Below are 25,122 nucleotides of genomic sequence, written 5' to 3'. Positions count from 1 at the left end.
TTTACTAAAAATAATTAGAGGAAATAATTTTTGTAAAAGAAACACACGCACACACTCTCACTCACTCACTCACTCACTCACTCACTCACTCACTCACTCACTCAGAACAGTATAATTGGGTTAAGCCTAACCCAGATGGACAACTCTGCTGGCTGAGAACTTGTATAGATTAATGTTAGTGAAGGCCATTGACTGCTTATCCAGATGTTAAATATGTGTGAAATTCTGAACGGTGGTATTTTAATGCAGAAGTCACAAAATAAAACAAATTAGAGCCAGTCAAACTATTTCTTGAACATTTAGCCCTATTTTTTCTTCAAGAATCCTTCACAAACTTACTAATTTAGAAAATATAATAATTATTTATAAGTGCTCATATTGTTGTAAACAATACAAATAATATCTATTGCAGTAGAGCCAAATAGTCCCAATCAAGAACTTGTTGTGCTAGGCACTGTAATTATTGTTGTTTATTATTAGCGTACAAGCTCTTCAGAACAAGGAAGATGATAAAGGGAAGTCTACTGCTCTGTGTATGTACAGTGCCTAGCACAATAGGGTTCCATTCTTGGTTGTCCCTTTGGTACAACATACTAAATAGGATTAATAATAATTAACTGACCAATTTGTGTTGTAGTAAGGCTTTACCAGAGTGGGTTGCAAATCCAGCTGCCGAACACTACTTTTTTTTTTTCTGAGGATGGGTCCAGCACTATTGCCAACAGTGGAAGAGTTAACCTTACAGCAAGAGAAGCAGTTCTGTTAAGCCATAACTTGAGGATGGTAGCATGCACATAGAGATCAAAACACAAGTATGTCAGATCACGGGGAAGCCCAAAAGGAAGCTGAGATCTGGAGACAGTGGATCCTAACATTTTAATCTGGAACAAGAGTAGGCACGTTGAATGCACGCACTATGTGTATTATGGGAAAGCTGTCAAAAGTCATCCAATAAATGAAAGCAATCCATCTGAACAAACATGGTGCAGTGAAATGAGGTGGGCATGGAGTGGCAAGATGGTGTTTAATTCTGCTACCATCTTACACTTAGGAGTAAGAGCGCATGAAAGAGATTTAGGAATTATGTGGATAACATCAAAGTGAAATATCCTGTTGTCTTGGGAGCCAGCAAATTACAGAATAACAAAAGCTACGCTGCAAACAAGAGACGTAATGTGTACAAGAATCTACACTAGAATTTACATCAGTATAACTTGCGTTGTTTAGGGGTGTGAATAAGTCACCTCCCTGAGCAAAAGAAGTTACATTGACCTAAGTGCAGGTGTAAACAGTGCTTTGTTGGCAGGAGAGCTTCATTGCCACTCGTTGAAGGGGGATTAGTTAAGTCAAAGGGAGAGCTCTCTCCCATCATTTTAGAGCATTTGCACTAGCAGCACTAGAGCTGTAAGCTCTGTCGTGTAAATAAAGCACAATTATATGACCAACAAATGTATCAGGCAACAGTGAAAAGAATAGATTCTAAAAGCAGGTGCAGCACTATTGGATGGCATGCATAATCAAGACATCAGTTTGATAGATGACTTAAATACACACATTGGCAACAGCTCTATAGACTGGGAAGATGTCCTGGGCACAACAGCGGAAGGCATCCAAACTTACGGTGATGAATGGCTTTTGAATCTCTCTAGTTCAAACACTGTATAGATAGGAGGCAGTTTCTGCTAGCACAAGATTCACAAGTTCACATGGAGATCACCAGATAATGCAGCTGTCGACTAGATAGGTCACGTGTATATCTAAGAAGTGAGCATCTTTTTTGAGGGGTGTCTAAGTCAGCTGAGAAGCAGATGTTGGCTCAGAGCGTTATCTCTGAGGGTCCACACTCCAACTTAAACTCAAAAAGATCACAAAGATGCACAAAGAGAATGTTATAGCAGTTGAGAAATTCTGGGTTAGATTCCAGATTGCATTTTGCAACTGTTCCAGTATTTTACAGAAACAGTAGTTGAGACAGAAGAGGAAGTAGTGGGCCCCCAAAGAGGACAAAAGTAAAATGCATGGATTATTACATCTGGAACACAGACCGTGACTGACAAACAGAAAGCTCTGAAGGCAAAAAAGGACCAGTGCAAGACACAGGCAGAAATCTTAGAAATGGATGCAAGAGACAAAGAAATAAAGAAAAACATTCAGGTGAGATAGAACTGTCTGGGTTCAGAAGAAGTCTCCAGAGGCAGAAGCAGCAACACGAGAAAGGAAGTATCAAGCAGCTCTATAGAATAGTGAAGAACCTCTCATGAAGACTAGATCATGTCCATCAATGACTGTCATGGACAAATACTGAAAGAAGAACAAGCCTGGAAAGAACATTTCCTTTCCACATTAAACTGTCCAGAGCCAACAGTCATGCAAAAGATGAGAGAAATGCCAGTGCTAAGTTAGAAATAGAAGAAAGACCTTTAAAAGCCCATGAAATTGAAGCAGCTCTCAAAGGCCATATCTAGATAAGGGAAATGCCTGATTTTCACACAATTCAAGGAGGTGTACTGAAGGCAGAAGGGAAAATTCTGACTGAGTGGTTCATAAAACTCTATAACGACATATGGGTGAAAAACCAAGAACCATGGGGCTGAAAAGATAGTATTAGGCATTATGAAAACTGGTAATCTTACTCAGTGCATGGTAAAAGTACCACAACTGGTGAGTGACAGTAATCCGTGGTAAAACTGAGAGCTTACAACCTGAATATAAGACAAGAGATAACAGGTGAATACAACACATGTGGGAGGAACACAAGGTAATGGTGACGTAATTGCATCTGATGAAGCCCATGAAAGCCTATGCCCACATAAAGTTGTTAGTCTTTAAGGTGCCACAGGACTCCACGTTTTTGCTGAAACAGACTAACATGGCTACCACTCTGAAAAAAAGTGGTCTTGTTAGTGTAATAAGTAGCAGACACAGCACAGCCACTGTCTAGCCTTTGTCAAATGTCTGTTAAATGGCAGAGCAAGATTTAAGGAGAGCTTTGAAGAAGGACAATGTAGTGTCTGGGTTTATACACCTATGCATAAAGGGTGGCCTGGGCAAAAGCACTAAGGTGTTTGAGAGATGGGTGTTAAAGGCTGGCATCATTGGCAAGGTAAGGATGGAGGGTTGAAGGCTTAAATGGCCTTAGATGTAAAGCTTCAGAGGGGTAGCCATGTTAGTCTGTAACTGGAAAAACTTCACTTGAAGAAGTTGGCTGTGCCCACAAAAGCTCATGATACCATCTACATGTTTTGTTAGTCTTTAAGGTGCTGCTAGAGTATTCATTGTTTTTTAAGTAAAGTTTTTGTTTGCAGTGGAAGAGGGAGAACAAGGGGTGGGACTAGTTTGTGATTACATTTCAACCAATTGTGAACTGGTTTTCAGCAATCTGCTCACTTTTGTCTTCCAGTAACAACTGCCAGCAGTCCCTCCCATAGAGATAGGTTTGTTCTGTTAATTGTACTGACTGACTTAGTCCTCAAGCCCACCTTAAGATTGTTCCCTGGAATAGAAAGTATCTCAGCCAACTATACTGTGCTTTTAAGGGGCCTGCACCATGTTGTGTTTCAAATGTACCCGATACCAGAACAAAGCATTTTTAAATATTTGTCCTTGTTTCTGTGTTTCCTTAATCAAAAATGTACTTTTAAAGGTTCACGTGCATAACAAAGTGATCTGTCCTATAGGGTTCTCGATGCTCTTCAGATGCCAATATGCTTGGGGAGATGATGTTTGGCTCTGTGGCCATGAGCTACAAGGGTTCTACATTGAAAATTCATCAGATCCGGTGAGACTCATTCTGTTGGGGTTTTTGTGTTTTGGGGGGAGTTTTTAAACTAACGTCTTCTTCACAAGATTCTGTATTGGAGTAAAAGTGTTGTTCTTCTGAATGTTCCCAGTGCTGAACAGAGGCAGTTTCTCAATTCAGGTACAAATAGTATTTGTCCTGATACTGATTTAGACATACAATAATGCTAGGCTAATTGTCATGTTATAAATGTAAGCCTTTAAAATCTGGAGGGATGTGAATAGAGGACAAGAAGGAAGTCTTGGGACAGTTGTGCTGTACTGACCTTTTCCTTTTTTTGTCTCACAGCTCCCCTCCTCAGCTCATGCTTAGCAAGGTTTTTACAGCTCGAACTGGAAGTAGCATCTATGGAAGTCTAAACACGTGAGTACATTAGAAATGGTATTCTCAGTCTGAGTAGCTGAACCTAACTACTGCTTGGAAGAGAATTCTGATCATGTCAGGAGCCTTAGAATCTTTTATCCATATCACAAGGAACTTTGTATTGTTTCCTGTAGCTTGCCTCCCTGTTATTTGCTTATGATCATCTCCACCTCACCTGGCCGTAAGGAAAGGGATGGACTGTCATTCAGAGTAGTTGCTGGCACTTCGGCAAAACTGATCCTGCAAGGGTTTTTCGTTTTGAGTCCTGCAGAAATCAGTGACAGTTGAGGGCACTCAGTATCTCTTGGGACTGAGGGTACGTCTAGACTACATGCCTCTGTCGCCAGAGGCATGTAGATTAGGCTACCAGACATGGTAAAATGAAGCGGCGATTTAAATAATCGCCGCTTCATTTAAATTTACACGGCTGCCACGCTGAGCCGACAAACAGCTGATCAGCTGTTTGTCGGCTCAGCGCGGCAGCCGTGTAAATTTAAATGAAGCGGCGATTATTTAAATCGCCGCTTCATTTTACCATGTCTGGTAGCCTAATCTACATGCCTCTGGCGACAGAGGCATGTAGTCTAGACATACCCTGAGATGTTACACAGCGGCTTTGTCTTTGAGCTACTTGCTGCTGAGTTTGCATGTGCTAACAAGAGATGTTAATTACCCTTTACCATGTTAACCCGTTGAATGCTAACCCAGGAGCAGCCCCCTGCTCACGTTGTGCTGTGGGCGGGGGGGCTGCTTCAGCTCGTTTGGGCCCGCCTTACCACAGTCTGTTCCGGACAGGACAGGCTGAACCCATCACAGTGCAGCGCATTGGGCCTACCATCCCGTGCCATGGGGTGGGGGGTGGAGAACTGCTCCAGGCAGGTTGGCAGCTGGTAAGGCTCATTACTGGGTTACTGGTTAATCCTTTACATCTCTAGTGCTAACTGTACAACTATCCTGGCTTTGTGAGCACTGTTAGGTTAGTGGGGGTTTTCCACAACTGTTGTGAAAGCCTGCACTAGTTGCTAATGTGTTCCATTCAGGTTATCAATGAAATCAGACAGCACTGTACCAAAATGTGAATTACTGATTTTTTGTTGTTGGGTTTTTGCTTTTCTAGGTTGCAGGACAGTCTTGAGTTCATTAATCAGGATAGTAATACATTAAAGACAGACCATAGTACAATTATGAATGGACTTCTTGGAAACATAGGTAATTTAAAGCTGCTTTTCTTTCTTGGTATCTTTGTTAATTGAATAATCACTAGATTTTTAGACTGTTGCGAACAATTCCATATATGAACATTTATTATCCAGCTCATAAAACACACTGAAACAGTAGCAAGGGATTTTATAAAAAGAAACCTTGGCATAGATTTGAGAAAAGATGTATCGTTTATCCTAGGTTTTGGTATTGGGACGTGGAGCTTTTTTTTCCATCTTCATTAGTGGTTTAAATACTGCCTATATGAGGAAACACCACTTTTCTTGATCAGAGAGGGTTGATTCTGTCTAGCTCAATTCTCCAATTCTTGTTAGTTAATTTAATGTTCAAGCCAAAGTTCTTTTGTAGTTAGAATACAGTTGTCTGGAAAAAGTTAATTTGAAAATTTTAAATGATCAACATCCAAGATTATCTGTAGACATGCATACTCTTCTGCTCTAGTATCCAGACCCCTGAGGTGAATTGAATGTTGTGCCCCCAAATGGGGTTTTGGCTTCAATAATGGCATCAGTTCTTGGGAACAAGGATCCACCCATGTACTCATAAGTCTAAGTGAGGCTACATTTGTGCTTCAAGTTAAACATGGGCTGAAACTGCAAACGTGAACCAGCTTTAAAAAGGCAGAGAAGGTTCACACATGGTTTTTCCTCCTTGTTGCGGCACACATTTGTTTAAAATTTACACCATCACTTCCAAGCTAATTGAGGTATAATAATGATAATAGACTTGCGCTACTTTTCTTGCCATTAATTCATTTACAAGAGAAACCTTGTAAAGGAGTTTGAGATTATGGTTCTTTACATGCATCCAAGTTTACAAAATATGGAAAGTCAATGTTATACAACCTCTCATTATTCAGTGTTTCCTTTTGGCATTGTGTGAGATTTTTAAAAGTGCCCAACTGACTTAGGAACCATAGTAAATATGTTCTTTATCAGGCACTTTCCTCTGCAATTTGTATGACATTGGCATTTGTCTGGCAAAACTGCTGATGTGCCAACCCCCACTTCCCTCCACCCCTCAGAAAAAAAAAAGAAATCCACAGGGAAAATTAAAACTTGGGAATTGTCACTGTATGATCCAATGATATAAGTGCTACAAAGCACCATAATGCTGGTGGTCTTCTGCAGCCACAAAAAGAAGAGAATTCTCCTGCTGTGCTGTGGTAGGACGGGCCAGAACTTTGATTGGTGGAAAGTCACAGAGAAAAAGAACAGAAATACTGAAACTGCAATGAGACTGTACAAACTTTCAATCCTTTCATGAGTATTTGTTTACAGTTCTCACTTCATGGCAGAGAGAACAATGCATAAGATAAGGCCAAAAAGTTAATCTGTAACTGGAGCATTTGTAATAACTAAATTTAAATTAAAAAAAAAGGTTCTAACCCACAGGCTCCTGCCAACTCATGATATAAAAATGTTTCTGTGTGTTTTGGTTGGAGACTGTTTACACACTACTCTTTTCATACATACCTGCTCTGGTTTTTAATTAGTCCCTGCCATCTTCTTCCTTATTAGGGTCCTACCAAATTCATTGCCATGAAAGATGTGTTGTGGATCATGCAATCTGGTCTTCACCTGTGAAATCTGGCCCGTTGTGTGCTTTTACCCTGCATTATACTGATTTCACAGGGGAGATCAGTGTCTCAGATTAGAATCCTGACCCAATAGGGAGTTACTGGAGGGGGAGAAGGAGTCACAAGGCTATTTTAGGGGGGGATCGTGATATTGCCACTTTTACTTCTGTGCTGCCTTCAGTGCCGGCAGGAGAGTGGTAGCTGTTGACTGGGCACCCAGCTCTGAAGGCAGAACCCCACCAATAGTAGTGATGCCACCCTTACTTCTGCGCTGCTGTCTTCAGAACTGGACGGCCAGAGAGTGACAGCTGCTGACTGACATAAAGATGGCAATACCATACCAATACCATGCCATGGCATCCTTCTGCGCTGCTGGTGCTGGCTCTGCCTTCAGAGCTGGACTTCTGATCAGTAGCTGCCGCTTTCCACCTGCCAATCTGGAAGGCAGCACTGCCATCTGCAGCAGCGTAGAAGTAAAGATAGCAATACTGCAACCCCCCTACAATAACCTTCTGACCCTTCACCAACTCCTTTTTGGGTCAGGACCCCTACAGTTACAACACTGTGACATTTCAGATTTAAATAACTGAAATTTTAGACGTTTAACATCCTATGACCATGAAATTGACCGAAATGGACCATGAATTGGGTAGGACCCTATTAATTAAGAACTCAGTTATTTAAAGAGAAGGAAGATTACCTAGAGTTATCTAGGGAAGTGGTGGAATCTCCATCCCTAGAGGTTTTTAAGTTTCGTCTTGACAAAGCCCTGGCTGGGTTGATTTAGTTGGAATTGGTCCTGCTTTGGGCAGGGGGTGGACTTGATGACCTCCTGACGTCTCTTCCAGCCCTATGATTCTATGAAGAGGCACTTTAGTTAAAGTGCAGTCTTCTGAATTTTTAAATACATTTGCATAGAAAACCTTGAGTGCTCAATAGTTTCCCAAATTCAGCTTTTTGGTGCAGCTTGCAATTAACTAATTAAAAATGTCAGTGTTGTATTTTTTTGTGATATATGTAAAACAAGCATAACCTAGTTCCCTGATGCAACTTATGTATCAGTAATTAATTTTTCTATGATTTTAAAGTTGTTAATGTTTATTTTCTATCCACCATTCTTAGGACCAATGTCATGTATTTACTCCTAATTTGCAATTTAATTCTAACCTATAATTTTTCTTGCCACGCTATTAAATTTAATTTACTCATGCTTTCTTTCATCTTCTTCGAAGAGGGAGTATTCTAGCCATTCCCTCAATGGAGATGTACAAATAAATGTTTGACACCAGACTAAATCTAATATCTTTGTTAAAGTTTTAAGCAAGTAGGTGTTCCTAACTTCCAGCATAAATTATTTATTTATTTTTTAAAAGTCCCTTTTATTGGAGATAATGTAAAATTGGATCCCAGGTTTTTAAAAAAATCTTGGAAATACAATATTTTAACTGTAGGTACTTCAGCTTGGATTGTTACTCCTGCTGAGTATAAGAGCTGCATTCCCCTATATCTGTTGGTCTGCATTTGTGCTGGCTTATATCTTTTCCTCTCCTACAGACTCTGCTCTGCTTTACTAACTTCATTCTTTCATATGTATTTTACATTTTGCCATGTAGGTCTTTCACAGCTTTGCAGTCCTAGGCGAGCGTTCTCTGAACAAGGTCCGCTCCGCCTGATCCGGAGCGCCTCTTTCTTTGCAGGTTTGCAGTGTGCTGTGTGGATAGTCTAGTTGATGTAACAAAGATGTGTGGGTTTGTAGTATAGCCATGGAAATAAGATATGTTTTTAAAATACAGTTGTGAAATTGGAGGGGGAAACGTAAAGTGAGTCTGCTTTTTTTAACTTTTTATCATTGGTGAGAAGATGTTTTAAAAGTTCTGTTCTCTTAATGAGTTTTGTTTTTATAGATGCCCATTTGCATGGTGCATATTTATTTTGGAGGCAGTATTTGCTTTACAAACTAATTTAAATCTGGACTTGTTTTATCCAAATTTCAAGAAATGTAGTCACTTTTGGTTCATATAAAATGAACCTTTCTTGTTTTCAGTGGCTTGGTCTCATTTCCATGGCTGAGTAGCTTTTGTTTCACAGATCTGTAAAATATATCACATTTAAGATTATTATGATTGACACTTTTTTTTTGATCTTCTATACGCATAAGGACTGGCTGTGAATAAATATACTGCTCAAAGCTTAGTTGAACAAGCAATTCACTATATAAAGTTTTAATAGTAACCCTTTTCCTTCCTGTTTACTATTATAAGACATTCTGGAAGAATTGTTTATTACATGGTCCAGACTTGAAAACACAGCTTTTATTGAGTATTGCTGATTTGTACACATCTATGATCTAAGTTTCTCTTTTTGTCTTTTACTTAGTGCTTTAGTGGCTTGGCTAATACCCTTTTGGTACATTATGATTTTACTCCATAAATTTGTTTATGAGAGAGAGAATGAATGTTGGCCTGAAACTTTTTGTTCTTAAATAAAGAGGCAGATTTCAGAAACAAAATATGTAAGAGCTTTTTCAAATAAAAATTTTGGCTTGTTCAGCTTAGCAGCATCTTTGGTGATGGGCTTGTTAGAGTGTGTTGAAAAAAATCTAAATTAATGCATTGACATGATGAGCATGATTTGGTTTTATTAATTAAGTGGAACACTACAAACAGGGACAGAAAATGTATATTCTCTTGTTGATTGGTGCCTTATTTTTCAGTTCACAGCAACCCTATGGACATGCCGGGGAGAGAGCAGAATGAGGATAGAGACAGCGGCATAGCAAGATCTGGTAAAATCCAGCGCACTGCGAATAATTGCCATTAGATATTCATCTATCCTGTTATCTAAGCCACCTTCTCTATTGCTTGGTGACCTCCCTAAAACCAGAATCCCAGAAATCTGACTTTCCCTACTATAATGATCTGTTTTAAAATGTATGTGTTAATTTATTTATATTTATGCAAATGCTAGAGATGAGCATCTATCCACATAGTTCAGGTATCCTTGATATACTTAAAATTGTCTCACAGAAATACTCTGCATTCAGCAGTACAGTTGAATATAACTCGCCCCCAATGAGCCAGGCAAGTTAAAGACTCAAATCTAACTCATAACACACTCAAAAATATTGTATTCCATTATTATTGAGGGGATTAATAATCTCCATTTTCTAATCTGGGTAGTGTCCCTCAATAAACTCAGGTTGATGGGACTTGCATCTAACATGCCATCCTTCCTGTCTGTTTTTCCCTCAACCTTTGGAGAGCTGTTAAGGGATTGAAACTACCAAGTTTCTTATCCATTAAAGAAGATTGTTCTCTTTCCGCCTTGTGGGGCAGGAGGCACAGTGCGAGGTATCTGCATATACGCAGTGCCTACACTGTTTATAAATCTTAAAATAAGAAATGTGTATAGATCAGAGGGATGAGCCAGATGTTTGATTAATCAGATGCCTTTAGTGGGGTCCCTGTAACTGCTAACCTAATTTCCCAAATATTCTTTTCTTTTCTCTTAGCAAAGTAGAAAGAGTTTCACTTGTTTTTGTTTTTGTTTTTTCCTTTTTTCCCAATTCTTACAGCATCTCTGAGCAGCCTGCTTATCACTCCATTTCCCTCCCCGGGCTCTTCACTTACCAGAAGTTGTGCCAGCAGTTACCAAAGACGCTGGCGTCGCAGTCAGACCACAAGTTTGGAGAATGGGGTCTTCCCTAGATGGTGAGCTGATGACATAGCTGGCTTTACTTCTCATTCTTGCAAATTCCTCTAGTCTGATTCTGCTCTGGTGTACTCCAGAGTAACGCTATTACATGCTATGGCATATTTATACTGCTGTAAGAGAAATCAAAATTGGATCTCTGGTGCTTTTACTGATTTATTTCTCTATAGTGTTTACTGTTTTTTTTTTCCACACAATAAAACCTGACTACAAATTGCAGATAAAAATGTGGGTTTAAATTCTTAAGAGGAGCCCTGAGATCCTAGTAAAAAAGTAAATGATTGGCAAAGATGGGTGTGAATTGAAATACCAGATCCGAACTCCGCAAACTTCAGATCTGGTCTTTGAGATTTAAGGCCCATCTTTTAATCATGTGTCGTGCTTTTATAGAGTGACAACACTGATGTCACCAGGGAAGATGATATAACAGCAAATGCAAACAAAAGGAGTTTGCTTAAGTTAAATGTTCTGATATTTAAACATATAAGAACTCAAACTGCCATTTAAAGCAATAATTCCTCACTTTTTCCGCCCCCTTCAAGGTCCGTAGAGGAAAGCTTTAATTTGTCAGATGACAGCTCTGGCCCCAGCCCTGGAATTGTTAGGAAAAAGAAGATAGCGATTGGTGTGATATTTTCACTCTCAAAGGATGAGGAGGAAAATAATAAATTTCATGAGTTCTTTTTCTCACATTTCCCTCTTTTTGAAAGTCACATGAACAAACTGAAGAGTGCAATAGAACAGGTAAGCACAGTCTCTTGAGATTCTTGCACTTTCTGTATTTTTGTTGATTTTTTTTCTTGCATCTTACTGAAGTATCTGTAATACAGTGGGACAGATTCCTCTCCGCTAATGGAGTAATAGCAGATTTGTGCTCAAAGAGCCAGGTCTTTGCCCCTGCTTCCTACTAACAGTAGAGAGACTGTGTTGGGGAGGGGACAACGCATGCTGCAGGATGCTGAAAGGATCGTTGGAAGTTAGAACAGTCCTTAGACTTGCACTGGTTGAAAGGTGACTTAGAACCTCCTTTGTCTCCTTCTCTCAACTATACAGGATCCACTCCGGCTGATTACATTGCAGAGTCAGGATCCATTAGTGCATTCCTATGGGCTTTAAACAACTCTACTATTTTAGTTTTTTGCTGAATAGTTTTACATATGAGGGGTGGATTGATTGTTTCATCTCAAACGCCTCTTCTAGGAAATGTTTTCTCTATGAATGTGCTGCTGCAATGAAAGAGTTAAAGTATGCAAACTTTGAACTCTTTTTTAGCTTGAATGTCTAAAAGTGCAGAAGAGAAAGAGACTGCAAATACACATCCCTCATATAACTCTCCTTATATATGAAAGTTGGCAATGTACCATCGTTTATCATGTTTGAAAAAAATGTTATTTGCCTGACTGGTAGCATAAAAGATAAAGCCAAACACATGACTTTGTTTTCCATTTTCTTTACTTCTGTTGCCATGTATGGTGTTTGTTATCTGTTTAATGATTTTTTTCAAGGCTATGAAAATGAGCCGTAGATCAGCTGATGCCAGTCAACGGAGTTTGGCATATAACAGAATTGTAGATGCCCTAAATGAATTCAGGTGAGTGTTTAGTCTTAAATCTTTTATTGCTGTTTCTTTGGAAGTGCTTGAGATCCTTTGTAGTGCAGTGTTTCTCAACCCTTTCAGATTGGCAATCTCTTATTCAAGTTAAGAAATGATTTGTGACCCACTTACCTTAACTGTAATGGCATTAAAACTACCATTGCAAAACCTATATGATTTACCTGGGTGTGTGTTTTGAGAATCTATGAGAGAGTACTTGACTGTGAAAGGGCATGGTGATGTGGGAAGCAGGTGAGCAAGATTTTCTTTGCTTCGTTTTGTAATAAAGTTTTCGATGCCTCACATTCCTCGGATTCCCTTTCATGGTCCACCCTGCCAGTTGTAACCTACGGGTTGAGAAACACTTTTCTAGTATATCTTTTCCTGATCTGTGAATAAGACAAACCTTTTCCCCTCTCAGATCTCTGAGAGGAACTATAGATATTGCTCTACAAAAATTTCCAACAGGAGCATCCTTCAAAAAAAATCTAAGCTTTTCCTCTTGACACTTGTACAGTGGAGAGGGCAGTGTCACAACCTAGTTCTTTTAAGCAATAACACAGATGAGTATGTTGCTGGCATTTTCCTTGAGTAATTCAGGTAGCATGGGAAAAGAAAAATGAAACCAATCTGTTTCTAATGATTAGGTAGGAGTGGCAGGATGCCCCTAAAAGACTAGAACTACATTTAACAAGCCCTGGAGACAGCAACATTATATTGTAAAAAGGTAGTTAACCTTTTTTCCCCGACATTTAACTCACCGGGTGTTTTTCTTAGCAATAAAAGATTCTGTGGGACCTTTCATCTGAGGGGAAAAAAAGTGTTCCAGTTTAGTTGCAGTTAATAGAATTACAGTGGTGTGACTGAATATCCCTGGATTATGTGCTCTTTAAGGGCAAACAGCACAGTTGTGGTATTTTCCAAACATCTCTCATCTCATAATGAGCCAGATCCTCAGTTCTGCAAGCAGCTGCTTTATGCTGTCAGTTGTCTGTCTGGGCTGGAGGGACAGGCCTGTAATGCGCCATGCTGTGAGACTTTTCAGCACCACCTGAGCTGCATATGCAATCCTGGAGGCTATTTCTAGGAGCTGTCTGACATCGGGAAATTTGGCAAACTCAAAGGTGACTTGAAGTGCCCTTAGGCGTTCTCCCTGAGGATGCAAGTTCTGTGCTTTGCTTCTGCAAGTCACAGCACCGGGAAAACTCACCCATGTGTTCTTCCCCTCTCAATAAGTTCTGTTTGGTTGTGCTCCAGCTGAAGAGTAGATGACGTGCAGAGAGTGAAAGAGAAGTTCAGGGTTCTCGTCTTTGTACTTGTAAGGTGAAAATGCAAGTGGAACAGTAAAATAAAACACCTCACTTTATAGGACAGGATTGGCAAGCTTGTTTTCTGAAGTTTTTAAGTGATCATTCATTCACATGACACATTGATTGGGTAACCCCCAATGGAAGCAGATGTGCACTACTAGTTTTATGCAGTGTTTCCATGGTGGTGTGAATACAGTACCATTGCAATGAAAGTAGGTGAATTAAATCCAGTATGGATTTACCTGGGGCCTCAGTCTTCATTTGGATTATTTTATTTTTAACTGAGTGTGTTAATAGGTAGGAATGCGCAAATGCTCTTGCAGCTTTTGGCAGCTTTCTAGAACCATATTCCTCTGGGGTGTGTAGACTCGTAATGCCGTATTGTAGCCAGATTACTATGAAAAGTGTTTTTTACGGAACAGAAAAATGCCTCTTTTAAACTAAAAGTATAAAAAAAGAAGTGCATGTAAATGTCAACATCTGGATGAATGAGTTAAAAAATCCATTTGGGGTTAAATGGAATATCTTTTAGATAGACACTTGACTTCTGCATTATTCAGAAAATTCAGTTGTACGTGCATGTGTTGGGGGAAGATGTGAAGCTCTCCCATTAGCCTCATTTCCATACTTTGGCTGGTATAAATCAGCACAGCTTCACTAAAGTCAATAGTGCAAGGTTAATTTATACCTGCTGAGAGTATGGCTCCCTGCTTTACTATCCAGGGGCTAAAAGATGTACTTCTCTGAGGTAAAGTGAAAATGAGGATGGTCCATATATGGCCCTCTTGTTGCCCACCACAAAAATCGGTTTGGGGCAGCAGGTGAGAAGGGGAGACTGGCTAGGGATGTAAAGGATTAACGGGTTGCCCTTTTGGATGATACTTACCAGCTGATGCTTACCGGGTAACCAGTTAACCAGCAACTGGGCTGCAGCTTGCAGCATCCCCCTCTGCCTACAGAGGGCTGTGCTGAAGAAGCCCGCTGCCCACTGCAGGCTATCCAGACCCTGGTTAAATGGTTAAATGATTAAAATTATATCATTGAATCCAGTTAAAATTGTTAAGGTACATTTACATCCCTAATCCCGAGGGAATTACTCTTCTTACCAAGTGCACAGACAGCATCCATTGTTACATTCTGGGACCTGCCTCATGTTTCCTGATTTCTTCCTCCTCCCCTCCCCCACACCTTCCCTTTGGCTTTTTATAGGAGCTTAATTCTGTAGTAAGTAGCACTATGCTGCATCTCGCAGCCTGTCTTTCCTCCCTTCCCATGGGACATCTACTCTATCATCTGCAATATCCTTGATCACCCTTGGCCATGCAAATGGGGATTCCCAAGGGACATTTTGAATGGAGGCACTGCCTTGTGACTTTCCAAGGTACAAAAATTGACCGTGAAGTTAGTCTGGTTCTGTTCTTCTTGTCGAGTAATGGTCAGGTTTTTATGTGTTTTATATTGAAGATGCAGACCATGCTAGACTTTAAATCTAATGAACAACAACTGCCTCTGGCCCCATATGATTCTTTTAGCAGCCCACAAATCACTCGGACATGTGACTATCCCAGTCACAACCTTTATTGTGGCAAGACACGTCTGCACTGGTCGAGCAGAATGGTAGGAGACTCCCAAAGACATCTCTATAGGCAAGATCCTCTTGTGCCTGAAAAAGATGGCTTTAGATCAGCTTTTTTCAGGTATAGCAATGTCAAGCTGCCCTAATGCAGGAGAGGATCTGGATCTCTGGGTTTTCTATTTACCTATCTGCACATGTTCTTATGTATGATTTGTTCTATTGTAGCACATGGGGTCTTGGTCTATAATTAAGACTCCTCTAACATGCTTGTGCCTATTTCATACCCATGAATCTTAAGCAGCTTACATTACTTACTTCAACAGAGGGTTCTGCTTAAAAATTGATGGTGCTTTATGTCCCTTTGCACGATGCCTAACTCAGCAAGGTGCATGAATCTTGCCTATTGCATGGGCTCTCCCACAGCAGCAATGGGCATGAGGACAAAAGAGAACAGACATGCTCTTAGTCAAGTATGTTGCATTCTGAGAGTGATTTTTTCCTGTCTCAAGAAAATTGCCCATTTTATAGAGGAAAATGGAGTGGGGGAGGGCAAGTATGTTAGATGAATTTTGCAAGGCAGCAAAATTATTTTAACAGAAAAGAAAAATACCTTAAGAATCTCTTAAGACAGGGTGGGAAACAGGTTTTTTTTTTTGGTGGTGGACACTGACCCACAGAAAAATAAGTTGGGGGGCTTTTCACAGGTGAAAAGCAAAGTGAAAAGCCCCTAAGAAGGAAAAAGACACTCCTTACATTCCCCTCACACACCAGAGCCTGGGGGGCCCAGGCTAGTAGATTCTGTGTGCTCCAGCCCTGTGGGTGGGTGGCCGGAGAGCTGGAATGCCAGTGCAGGCTCCCCATTAAGGGGGAATTCCTGAGCCTCAAGGGCTGGATTGAAGCAAGCTGAGGGCTGCATCCGGCCTCTGGGCCAGAGGTTCCCCACCACTGTTTTAAGCTTTACTTTAATAACACTTTGCCTTCAAGAACCGCAAAATGCTTTACGTACATCAGTGAAGTAAACATTGCAGCTGCTTTCTGAGGCTGGGAAGGATTCTGATCCCCATTGCATGGACTGAGAATCCGAGGCACAAAGAGCAGCACTTTGGGGCATGGACCGTCTTTTTAAAATGATTTTGTGCAGTGCCTCTCCCCGTGGCAGGGTGGGTCCTATATTTCTACTGTAGTTCAAAAAATAAAAGGTAATAAAAGGGAAAGAATTTGCTCATGGTGTAATGGTGAATGAAGGCCGGGAAGAGGGTCATAGTCTTGTGCTCTAACTAGTAGGCAGCGCTATTCCAAAGCAGTACAATTGGATTCTTAATGAGCATTACGGTTATTTGTCTTCTGGTAGCTGCCATGGCATGCTAGGTGCTCTTTGCACCCATAGGAATACGCAGTACAGCCCCACCCAGCACTCCAATGGCTTTGTGTGTGTGTGTGTTTGTGAATGTTTTTTAAAGCTGAGATATCTGTTATAAGAGGTGGTATTTTCATATTTTCTTTTGAGTGTTCCCTGTGTTGCCAGGGACACGGCTGCTTCCTCCCCTCACCCTCTCACCCCCTCCCCGCACCCCTCTCCAGTGCATGAATGTCTGCAAATTGTAGGCAAAAGTTCAGACTCCCTTAAGAATTTCTAAATGTAAACCGTTTTTATTGTACCGGAACCTTCATGAGAAAAAGAGTCTCCTACAAAGTGAAATTCCCCTGAATTGTCACTTTAAGGGGTTGATGTGTGTGCAGAATTGGGGAAGTTAGGGTCTGAATAGCAAAGGGGGGGGAGGGTGTTGTGCTGTTAAATGAGGTGTTTGCTGCAGATCACAGATGGTGATCGATGAAAGCAGGAATATTTGTTTGAGAAAATATTGCTTAGAAGTTAAAGGAGGGATTCCCCTCCTCCCCCCCTCTGTCTGCAGAGCTGCAAAGCAGTTAATCCTTGCCCTTGGTTTCTGTGCCATTACTTACATGTCTGGTATTGAAGGTTCCCTTTACTGCAGTCACATGCCTGCTGGCAGGTGGCCAGTGGAATCTGATCTGTCTCTGAGGAAACACTATCAGTTGCAGATGCAGCCTCGGTTACCAGAATAGTAAATAACAAGTCACAAGACTCAAGCTCTCCTTTCAACAAAAACAAATATTTTAATATCTTGGTTTTAGTGTAGAAATAGTTTCTTTTTCCTTTGAAAACAACTGAACAGCTGCACAGGGCTTGTTGGTGTTAGCCTGCACTAATGCAGGACAGAAGGGTTATTATGTGGTATTACCTCTGGCTTTTTAAGGGCTGCTCTGCCTCACGGTGTGGATTCTGACACCAGTTTTAAGCTGGCCCCCCAGTTTAAAATATGTGTAATATGCATTCTGATGCTCTGGATCTCTCCCATTCTTTGAACCAGATGGAAGGATCACTGAAGAGAAGGGGCTGTGAATCAGGGCTGGTGGGAAGCTTTCTTGTGCTACTCCTGTTTTTAGCCCTAACGCATAAGTGTGGAGATTTACCCTAGAGGCATCCCCTGTGCACAGTGAAGCAGCAGCGCTATGTCTCAGACCTTCAAGCTCTGATGCCTCAGCACAAACACACTCTGCTTCCTATCACCCCAGGCCATGCTCACAGCCTGATCCCCCGCCCTGCCATGGCCACAGCACACTGTCATACTGTCCTCTGCTAGCCAGAGCTCACGCAGCACCTTGAGAAGTAGAGTATAAACCAGAGTAGCTTCAAGGCAGCAGCTTACGTCTGAGGCCAGATCTATACTAGACCCAGAAGGCTGGCTTAAGGTACACATCTCCAGCTACACACATAACATGGTGGAGTCGACATACCTTAAGCCAAGCTTGGTGCCACCTTCACAGCTTTGCGCCATGGCTCCCATTGGTGTCCATGACTCCTCACAACTCCGAGGAGTACTGATGCTGACTGGGGCTGCCCTCATCATTTGATTTAGCACAGGGCTACTCCACATGTGGCCTGCGGTGTGGTTTGGGTTTGCGCAAGGCTCAGCAAATGTCCCTCAGGTGGGATCCTTTCAACATGGCCTCCTCTGGGAACATGCTCCACAATGGCGAGGCGTCTCTCAGGCCGGGTGAGCATTGAAAGATGCAAGCAGATGGGCTGGCTTGAACAGACGGCCCCCTTTTCTAGTCCCCAGGGAAGAGGTGTCAGGAGCACCAGAACATAGTGTGAAAGAAGCTATTTGCATATATTTGCATATATATTTGCATGTATATGCATCCACACTTAAGTTGCGGCCCTTGGCATGTGCTGTGAGTATCATCATGGCCCCCGGGGCTTCCAAGTTGAGTAGCCTTGATTTAGCAGGTCTTTACCAGACTCACTAAATTGAACGCCAGAAGCTCGATCACCAGCGTGGTAAGTATAGATGTGGCTTAAGGGCCACGTAAGCTGTCTGAGAATATGGTGAGCACAAAGGTGGCTTTAAAGCTACATTTGTTCTTCCCCTTTACCTCCCATCCCACTTATCTCCTGGCACAAGTGCAAGAAGGGAGTAACTGAGACTTGTCCTCAACAAAATCTAAAGTAAGAACTTAAAAGAGATAGTTATGACGGTTGCTAAAGTGCTGAAATTTGTTTTTTAAAATGGAAATCAATAGAGTGGATCAGTTTTAAAAAGAAAAAGAAAGGCCCCATCCTCACATTGCTTTGCTGAACGTTATACCGATATGTTGAAAGTTTTGATAAGTCATTTGTGTTCAGTTTGGGCAGAGACTTTCCATCTGCACTGGAGTTCCTAGCCTTGTGTGGTTTTTTGCTTTCCGTGAAGCCCAATTGCCTAGGGACAGTTTCTGCTTTTGAATTCTTCTGTCATATGAGACTATTTCCATGGCTTGAACCACTGCTGTTTTCATCCAAAGCTTCTTCATTTTTGAGAGAACTTCACCTAAATCTTCATTGGTTCAGGTTTTTTGGCAGCTGCTTCTTGAGTGCATTCACCTTCCTGGCATGCATAACTGTCACTCTAGAAGTATCTGTCCTGAGCAGAAGATAATTTTGGGACCAATACACTGAGCTTTTGGAGACTGTCATTATAAGCAAGAGATTTGACTAGGCACGATTTACAGGGACTGAGACTTGCATGTCTTGTTAGATGAAAGATACTTATCACAGCATTCTTCTAAAAAATAAAAGAAATTAGTTGGGGAAAACCAGTGGAAGCGATAGGTATTTCCTTTGACTTCTTCAAAGTTGCTGACATCACTGGTTGGTTTAATTGTTTGTTTAATGGTGCTGAACTTAAAACAAAACTCATTAGGATGGAGAAGGAAAGCTGGGGAATTGTTGGAGAGATTTTAATGGGATTCTTTAGCAAACAGCCAGAGTTCTAATTGGTCTATTTATGGTCCTCTGTGAAACTGAAAAGGTATGGACAGGTGCAGTAACCCTAATTTACATTCGAAGAATTAACTGATCTGTCTTTCTGCACATGCATTCCCCTATGCATTTGGTGGAAATATTTGTGAATTTTCAAACTAAGTGGCCAATTAAAACACAAGTTGTGTATCCATAAAGTGCCATATTCACCAAATAAATCAGACTAGGGAAGGATTGATGTGGCTTGAATATCACATATAAAGAGCAGGACATATATGAAACAAAAGAAAGAATGCTAAACCAATTAATTGTGGAACCCTTCATTTCCTTTGCATTCTAAACGGAAGCTATTGAATCAATGAGCATTATTGTGTTGGAGATCATTTCAGTTTGAGAAGGTGTTTCTAGTGTTTAGGTCACAAAGATGGAAAGGTGAATTTGGTGTATTAAGTGAAAGGTTCTTAGTTTCTGTGGAGTTTGCCTAATAACTGATTAAAAAATTAAGTTTGATATAAATAGCAACTGGAATTAAATATTGAAATACATTCTTTACCCATATGACCTTTCCTTCTTGAATTTATTTTAGAACAACTATTTGCAATCTCTATACCATGCCACGTATTGGTGAACCTGTCTGGCTTACCATGATGTCGGGGACTCCAGAAAAGAATCAGTTGTGCTATCGTTTCATGAAGGAGTTCACTTTCTTAATGGAAAATGCCTCAAAAAATCAGTAAGTTGTTTAGTTTAGGGTTTTTTGGGGGAGGAGGAGGGTCAGTGATGTCAGAGTTTAACATTGACAAAAACAGATGAAAGAACTAGCCGGAGCTATGGGTACGTCTGTGCTGCAAAAGCAGACTTGCTGGGCTTATAGGAGTTTACAAGGAGTGAAGGAAGTCTGAGGAAGAGTGCTCATCCTCGGACTTCCTGCTGTGTAGACAGCGACAAAAGCCAAAATAAGCTATTTCAACCTAAGCTACACAATTGATGTAGCTCAAGCTGTTTAGCTTATGTCAGCTTTAGCCCTGCTATGCAGACATGCCCTAATAAATTCATTATTTTGTCTTCTCTTCATCCTCTTACTCCAAGGCATAAATATGAGAGATTAAAAAATGTTTGGCTGCACTGACATCCTAAAACAAGCACAAATATGTGAAGACTGAGTGAAAATAGACCTCAAAGAAATGGAAGCAGAAGAGCTAGCTGCTGGCCAATGTTGCTCACATGTCCTCAAGGGAAAACATGACTCTGTTGTACCTCAGAGCCTTTTACTTTTGCCCCAAAGTGTTAATTTTGCAATCCTTCTTCCCCTACAGGAAGGTTACAATTAGCATGGGACATGATCCATCTCCTTTCAGTAAGGGATTTCTTGCAGCAGTATGAGTGCCATCAGACTTTGGGGGGGGATGTGGAAAGCCTTGGTGATTTGTAGAGGGAGCTGAAATGTTTTTCCCAAAATAAGTTCCAAGAGAGGTGGAAGAATGTGGCCAAGCTTAACCGCTTCGGCCTCCAGTCAATCTACACTGTACACACTTAGGTTTTGTCTACATTTAAAAGTTTAAAGCGCAGCCACAGCAACTGAAAATCTCTCCCAGCACACTATGTAAACCACTTCCATGAGGGGAGTAGCTAACTGCTCCAGGAGCCTGGTTCACACTGGCACTTTAAGCACTGACACACCCCTGAGCCAGATAGTTACAGCTCTGTAAAGTACCGATGTAGACTTAACCTCAAATATATTTTCTGATGTGGTTCTGTTTGGTTTTGTTTTAAACAGACCAGCATTGCTCCAGTGAGGGTATTAGGAGCATCAAATTCTGTGGGTCTAGTTCTCCACTCTGTCACACCGGCTTTACACTGCTGTAACTCAGTTATTTTCAGTAGAAAAGCTCCTAGTATACATTGGTGTGGGAGGAGAATCAAACCCAACACCTTAGGTTTCTAGTTTAGTTCCAAATCTCCATTCATTTATTCCATGTACTCTCTCTAGCCAGCAGTCGAGAACCAGAGGACTAAAGTTTTTAAGATCTACAAAACTGTATTTAAATAGACATTGTTCTACTCATGCCCAGAGGGTGTCTGCTGGGTTTTTTGTTTCTTCAGGGGAACCTGAAATTGTAGTTAGGCCAACCAGCACCACCTGTTGGTCTGAAGAGGAATCCTGGGTTGCCAAATCCTTGGTCAACTCTGCAAATATCCTTAGGGGGGACTGGAGTTATTTACCCTTTCTCCAGCTCACTGGTCTCCTGCTACTCCTTTGGTTAGCATTGCAGGGGGCGGGGGGGGGGGGAAGGTGTGGAAAAATAATGTCCAAACAAAAATGCAGTTAAAACTCAGAAGCACTCTGGGGTGCTACTTCCCCTTTAAGATTTGCCAGTACTTGACTGCCTAAGGCTGACTGCAAGAACATGATGGCATTTTGCAGGTCAGAACCTCCCCGGATCCAGTCATATTTGTGTCTTTTCCCACATACGCTTTCTCTCTCCCAGCAAATGGGACTTTTTAAAATGTAAAATCTCAGTGTACAGTTCTCAGCATAAGAAATTACTTTCAGTTCACAGTGAGGACCTGTACAGAATATTGCCTACAGAAAATAATTTCAACAAAAGTAACTTACCTTTTCATAATGCTATCATAGACCAAGGGGTTCTGCTCCACTGACCTCAATTTAACCTTACTGAGAAACTAGAAATATTTGGGAAAAGGGATGGAGATAGAGTCTGTAACTCACTAACATTTGAACTTTCCCATCTGATTTCATTAGCTATTGATGTATTGTTGTTGTTTATTTAAAGTGCCATAAGCATACAAAGCACTTCAAACATTTGCAAGACACAAGATCTCTTTCTATCCTGAACAACTCACATATCTCTAATATCTCTGCAGAACAAAGGCCTATGGAAAATACAATCTTATTGCCACAGAAATGGACAAAACCAAAGAAAATGATTAGAAGGGAAGCATGTAATTTTGCCTTTCCATATTTAGATGCAACAAGTTGTCATCTTTATGACTTTTAAAACATTTTAATTTAGTGTTTATGTAGAATGCAAATGTAAAATTTGGTTATAGTATAAAGCATGTTGCTCTGTACCATGCATTGATGGAGAGAAAGTATGTTACGTTCAGATTGGCGATAATAAAAAAACATATTTCAAATGAAGAATTATTTTGAGCTTGTCTTTCAAAAAGATTATTTAAAGTCTTTCCAGCAATTGTTACTCCATTTATATTTGAATGTGAAGTTGGTATCCATTCAATGTCAATAATTGTTATATTAGTACATCAAATCATGTTGTTCAGGTTTTTCTAAAAGCTGTTTCACTCAATTTCTTAACTTGGCAAATGAAAACTATTTTGCCTGTTAGAAATGCACCTTTCCTGGATGATTATCACAGAGTAATGTGTTGATGCCACGGAACTCGGAGCATATTTTAAAATCAAGTAACCATATCATTTTTAAATTGCATTATTGTTAAGCACAAAGCACAATATCTATCTGTATTCAAGGTTTGGTAGCAAGTATAAAGGATCCTTCTTTCCTGAGATGTTCTTTTTCATAGATGCACACATTTTAAAACCAAAAAGGATAATTTCTTTAGATCTTATTGTCATCTAATTTCTTATATAACACATGCCATAGAATTTCATCTAACTTACAGCTGTAATGAAGCCCAGTAACTTGTGTTTTGAGAAGATGTTTTTTCATACTTAAGAACTACTAGGTTGTAGAAGATTTACTAAAATAAAATGTTAAAGTAATGAAAATCCACCCTTTCCTTTAGGCTACGTCTAGACTGCTTTCTTCTGCCAAAAGAAGATATGCAAATTCAGAGCTAATTTGCATATCTTCTTCTGAGCATGTTATGTTAAGCGGTTTTGTCGAAAAAGAAAGCAGTTTAGACGTGGTTCTTTCAGGGGGGGGGGGAAAGCCTTTTTCAAAAGAACCTGTCTTCCTAAAAAAATGAGGTGTGCAGGGTTCTTTCAAAAAAGGGTTTGTTACTGCTGTCTTTTTCGACAAAACCTCCTCTGATAACATGAGTGGAAGAAATATGCAAATTAGCTCTGAATTTGCATATCTTCTTTTGGCAGAAAAAAGAAGTCTAGACATAGCCTTAGATAAAAATTCTATTATGTTTAGTGTTCTCTAATAATAAACTTTACTTACTATTAGTTTTATTGGCAGTATGGTACTCTGTGTATAATTAGTAAACATATTCCCCAGACCTTTTGGTTTCACATATTTTAGCACACTCTATGGCTACAGTAAACAGCTTGCTATGCATTCAATCACTGGTGAATAGAAGTCTTACAATATTGCTAAACAGAAGAATCAAGATGTCCATAATATGGAAATGTTTTATGGTTTTAATTTTTATACCTTTCAAGAAATGCTTCTCATCTTGGGACAGTACATTTTCTTTCTCCAGTCTGTTGCATAAAGAAATCAAAGCAGGCTGAGCGGCCTTTACAGTCTCTGTGTTCTTCTTAGGAACATTCTTGCTTTTTGTTGTTGGTGGAATTGCTGTTGCTCTAATGCAATGAATGCCGGATTGGAAAAAGTGACACCGAGTGTTTCATTTTCAGATTTTTACCAGCCCTTCTGACTGCAATTCTGACTAACCACCTGGCCTGGGTCCCAACAGTCATGCCAAATGGACAGCCTCCTATAAAAATCTTCCTGGAAAAGCATTCCTCCCAGAGTGTGGACATGTTGGCCAAGACCCATCCATACAACCCACTGTGGGCACAATTAGGTATGTCTTAAACCTCACCAAACTGTCCGTTGGCGCACCACATAAACATGTGCGAGTGTTGTGACTTCTCCTGACCAGCCCACTCACACGTTACAAGTAAAAAATCTGGGCCCTCTAACCAAGATACAGCTTTATAGATCAAGCTTACAGAGTGACACTGTGTTTACTATGTACTTTGTCATCATTTTTTAAGCACCATCAGTAATAAAGCCACAGCAGAAGAGTACAAAATCCCTTTTAAGTTTTTCAGGACAGGTCTTACAGACGATTTTGTTCCCCTTATGGGTCTTTATAGGGAAACTGAATTTTCTAGCTGCTGTGATGCTAACTTGACAAGGCAAGTTGTGGGGAGGAACATCTGTGTGGTCAGTTAGAGAGACCATGAATGGTAAGGCTCCATGGATGATTAATGCACAAAACCCATAGGTAATACTCTGGCTGAGAAAGGAAAGGCTTCAATGGATCAGACCCGACGCATGGTGATTCAGGTCACCCTCTCATGGCTGGTCAATAGAGATGAGAATTTCAGACTCCCACTGTGCGGTCACATTGCCCTCTCCGGCAGCAAGCCCCATGGAGGGGGTTGCTCAAAGGGAAAGAAACCTGTTGAGTTCCCTTCATAGAATTTCTCCCACATTGGCGCAGGTCATGGTGACCTGTGAGGTGGGCGAGAGGATCACATACTGGAACTTGTGGAACTCAAAGAGTCCGATAGCAGGCAGAGCCGGTATTAGGGAGGCGTTGTACCTCCTCTATGCCCTCTGGCTCCCTGTGAGACTTCACCACCACCTCACACCCCTATAACAGCCAAGCACCCAAACAGAGAAACCAGAGCAGCTCTGAAAGTGCAGGGGATGGGTAAAACTCTATTACCTCCCCCTGAAGATG

General features: G+C 40.8%; 1 protein-coding gene across 4 annotated transcripts in view; it reads left to right on the top strand.

Moving 5' to 3' along the window:
• The window catches only part of FNIP1 (folliculin interacting protein 1), a 100,051-nt gene that overhangs the window by 61,053 nt on the left and 13,876 nt on the right, over positions 1 to 25,122 (top strand). For 3 of the 4 annotated variants that reach the window (XR_003087990.3, XM_006116070.5, XM_006116073.5), the window contains exons 4-13: positions 3,678 to 3,778; positions 4,088 to 4,162; positions 5,280 to 5,371; positions 8,576 to 8,659; positions 9,676 to 9,747; positions 10,537 to 10,672; positions 11,216 to 11,417; positions 12,179 to 12,264; positions 20,064 to 20,210; positions 24,065 to 24,234. Coding sequence is in view for 3 of the 4 variants with exons in the window: in XM_006116070.5 (XP_006116132.2) it covers positions 3,678 to 3,778; positions 4,088 to 4,162; positions 5,280 to 5,371; positions 8,576 to 8,659; positions 9,676 to 9,747; positions 10,537 to 10,672; positions 11,216 to 11,417; positions 12,179 to 12,264; positions 20,064 to 20,210; positions 24,065 to 24,234 (1,165 nt within the window). In the remaining variant the exon portion in view is untranslated. The remainder of the gene's footprint in view (positions 1 to 3,677; positions 3,779 to 4,087; positions 4,163 to 5,279; positions 5,372 to 8,575; positions 8,660 to 9,675; positions 9,748 to 10,536; positions 10,673 to 11,215; positions 11,418 to 12,178; positions 12,265 to 20,063; positions 20,211 to 24,064; positions 24,235 to 25,122) is intronic. The other variant, XM_006116071.5, reaches the window with a different exon arrangement.

Source organism: Pelodiscus sinensis, chromosome 16, assembly GCF_052426305.1.
Source record: "Pelodiscus sinensis isolate ZL-2025 chromosome 16, ASM5242630v1, whole genome shotgun sequence".
NCBI lineage: Eukaryota > Metazoa > Chordata > Testudines > Trionychidae > Pelodiscus > Pelodiscus sinensis.
Note: the sequence above shows the minus strand (reverse complement) of the source record. Positions and strands in the feature narration are given on the sequence as shown.